Raw genomic sequence first — 3211 nt, 5'->3', positions numbered from 1 at the left:
TTTGCTAAAATGTCTCTCTTCCTTTTTTAAAGACACCCCATATGCTTTTCTTTGTTTTTTAATGAGTTGAAGTGAAGAAAAGAGGGAAAATTAGTGGGAAAAAATGGAATCTTGAAACATCCCATTTGCTTTTCTTTGTTTTAATGAGTTAAACTAAAGAAAAGAGGGAAAAAGGGTTGAAAAAGATAGAATCTTGAAACACAAATAGTCTTTTTAACCCTCCCACATTTGCCTATTTTATTATGTGTTTGTAGTTTTGTGTTTATATTTTACTGTTTCCTTTTGTAGAACTTTTGAAGATATGACTAAAGATGAAGACTTTAAGCTACTCAAGATTCAGGTATTTTTTCCCCTTTGTAAAAAGTTGTGTTTTTTTTCTGTTTTCTTGAAAAGTTATTTGCTTGTTTGTACCCACTTTTTGGTTTTGGCTAATAATTATTTAAGCATTTTTTCTAGACTTGTGAGCTCAGAGTGAACATACATTGTGATGGTTGCAAGCAGAAAGTGAAGAAGCTCCTTCAGAGAATTGAAGGTGCCTTACTTTTTTGAGATTATTCTATAATATTTGAGCTTTTTCTTAGTTTTATTCTTAAAAGTTCACTAACAACTTTTTCTTGCATTTTAGGATGAAATGGTTTTTTTTTCTGAGATTGTTGTAAAGATTCTAGCTATTTCTTAGTTTCATTCTTGAAAGTTCATCAACTTAATTTTCTTGCATTTTGGGATGAATTAGTTGTTAATTGAGTGATTAGTGTTTCATTAAGAATTTATGTCATGAAAAGACTAGAAATTGATATTGTTTGATGATTTTTTTCCTACTCTCCTTGGGGTTTAATTTTTGTTAAACATGCTCGTCTTTTGTCATAACTTTTATCACTATTTGAAGATAGTTGTAAAGATTGTACCTTTTCTCAGATTTTTGTTTGTCAAGTGTTCACTAAACTTCTTATTTTTGCATTTTGAGATGATATAATAAATTAATTGAGTGAATCATGAAAAGTCTAGATTTTGGTGTTTTTGATGATTTCTTACTTCACTTAGCCATTTGGGGTTGTAAAGATTGTAGCTTTTTCTCAACTCCATCCTTGAATGTTTGAGCATGTGTTATGTTTTTTTATTGGTGTTTACTAACTGCTTTTCCTTGCCTTTTAGAGTGGATAAGTAATTCATTAAGTGATTATTGCTTCATTAGTTCCTTTTGTTGTATGATTAATTTTAAAGGTTGTTTAATTGTCATAGGTGTTTACCAAGTAAATATCGACTTTGAGCATCAAAAAGTGACTGTTTATGGTAGTGTTGATTCTGGTACTTTGATTAAAAGATTAGTTAAGGCTCGTAAGCATGCGGAGCTTTGGTCTCCGAATAACACTAATCAAGCTCAGAAACAACAAAACCCCAGCTGCATCAAAGATAACAACAAGAACAAGCAAAATCAAAAGCAACAAGGTATAATCAAGAATCAGCACCAGCAAAAATTCAATCTTTTGCCGGAGGAAATTGATTATCTCGATGAGGATGATGATGATGAAGACGACGATGGTTATCCTGAGGAAGAAATGAGGTTTGTGAGAGATGGAACAAGACAAATGGCTATTCTTAGACAACAACAAGCAGAAGCAAATAACAAGAAAGCTATGGCGGCTGCTATGGCTAATGGGAAAGTTAACAACAACAATGTTGCTGCTCATGGCAAGAAAACTGGCCCTATTCAGAATATGCCAATGAAGGCAAATCCTGGAAGCGGTGGCATTGATCAAAGAACAATAAATGCTATGAAAATGAACATGAACAATGCTGCTTCTGCTGCTGCTCAATTAGGTCCAAATGTCAACCTCAATGAGGCTGCGAAAATGGGAATGGTCGGAGCAAAGGACTTAAACGCAATGATGAATCTTGCTGGTTTTAATGGGAATAACAACAATGGTACTACTACTACTACGAATAACAACAGCAACATTGCTGCATTCTTGAATGCGAATGGATTTCAAGGTCATCAAAACAATGCTATACCGGGATCTTTATCAACCGGTGGTCATCATCATCCATCATCTGCCTCAATGCTAATGAACAATGGAGGCCAACAACAACAACAGTTCAATCCATCACAAATGCTAATGAATTTTCAAAACAGGCATGCTATGCAACATCAACAACAACAACCTCAGATGATGTACAATCGTTCACCTCTCGTTCCTCCAGCCACTGGTTATTACTATAACAATACCAACAATAATTATGGCCAAGTCCCTTACACTACTTATGCTGATCCTTACTATTACACTTCTGCTGCTGCTGCTGCTGCTAATGCTGATCAATCTGCCACTAATACTCATATGTTTAGTGATGAGAATCCTAGTAGTTGTAGTATTATGTGAGTTGGTTTTTAGTGTGTATTTTGTAATGTGGGAATTGAAGTAATGGTCTGAGGATGAGGAGTATTTTAAGTCCTCAAAATCTTTTTCTATTTAACATCAGAAGATATATGATGTTTAATATGTATTTTCTAGCTACTGCTACAATTCTATATATTGTTGTATAATTCTCCTTATTTAAGTAGTTTGTATTATTATTATTAAGATAGTGGAAGATTATGTTTAATTAGCAATGTATGTTTTATGTGTTTTTGATGAATATATAGTCAACTAAGACTTGGATGTTTAAGATTTGAAGTATTAAAATGGTATTTTGAAGTTGTACGTATTTCTTTATTCTAAATTGATGTTTTGGTCTTGATTTCAAGTCTTGAGTATGGAAATGTCTTTACTGTAGAGGGTCTTATCTTTCGCATGAGATTTTGGAATGTGAATCAGACCAAGGTATGTTTTGTGGTTTTGAGGAAAGTTGAGTCAACTTAGACATGATGTTGAGTGTTTGGGTATTAAAAATGGGAGTTTGAACTGCAGTGATGGGGTAGTATGTACTTATTTAATATTAATTGAGATAGAGGTTTTGATTTTGAGTCCTGAGTTTATTTTACCTCTCATGGGATTTTGCAGCGTGAATTAGACCTCAATATGAATATCAAACATTAGTCGATAACCAACACAAAATGGGAGTTTGAAGAGACAAGGTGTGACATTGGGCAATGTAAAGGTTGTAAGAATTTTTGTTGTGTTTGGACAGATGAGCAACTTTTGTGTGTACAGCAAAAATATAAATATGGGGAATAGTTTGCTAGGTGGATTGGCACGCGCAAATCACGTGGTTGCTG

The 3211-nt window shown here is 33.6% G+C and overlaps 1 protein-coding gene across 1 annotated transcript; it reads left to right on the top strand.

The window, feature by feature from the left end:
- The first annotated feature begins 233 nt into the window (after positions 1–233).
- Positions 234–2534, top strand: LOC125821389 (heavy metal-associated isoprenylated plant protein 37). Its single transcript, XM_049500803.1, has 3 exons — positions 234–340; positions 457–532; positions 1240–2534. The coding sequence occupies exons 1-3, from the start codon at positions 302–304 to the stop codon at positions 2373–2375; spliced, it is 1251 nt and encodes a 416-aa protein (XP_049356760.1). The 5' UTR covers positions 234–301; the 3' UTR covers positions 2376–2534.
- The last annotated feature ends 677 nt before the right edge of the window (positions 2535–3211 follow it).

The sequence above is a fragment of the Solanum verrucosum genome, unplaced genomic scaffold (assembly GCF_900185275.1).
Source record: "Solanum verrucosum unplaced genomic scaffold, falcon-dt-bn FXZP01000217.1, whole genome shotgun sequence".
NCBI classification, from domain to species: domain Eukaryota; kingdom Viridiplantae; phylum Streptophyta; class Magnoliopsida; order Solanales; family Solanaceae; genus Solanum; species Solanum verrucosum.
The sequence above is the reverse complement of the archived record's forward strand: the minus strand, read 5'-3'. Positions and strand labels throughout refer to the sequence as shown.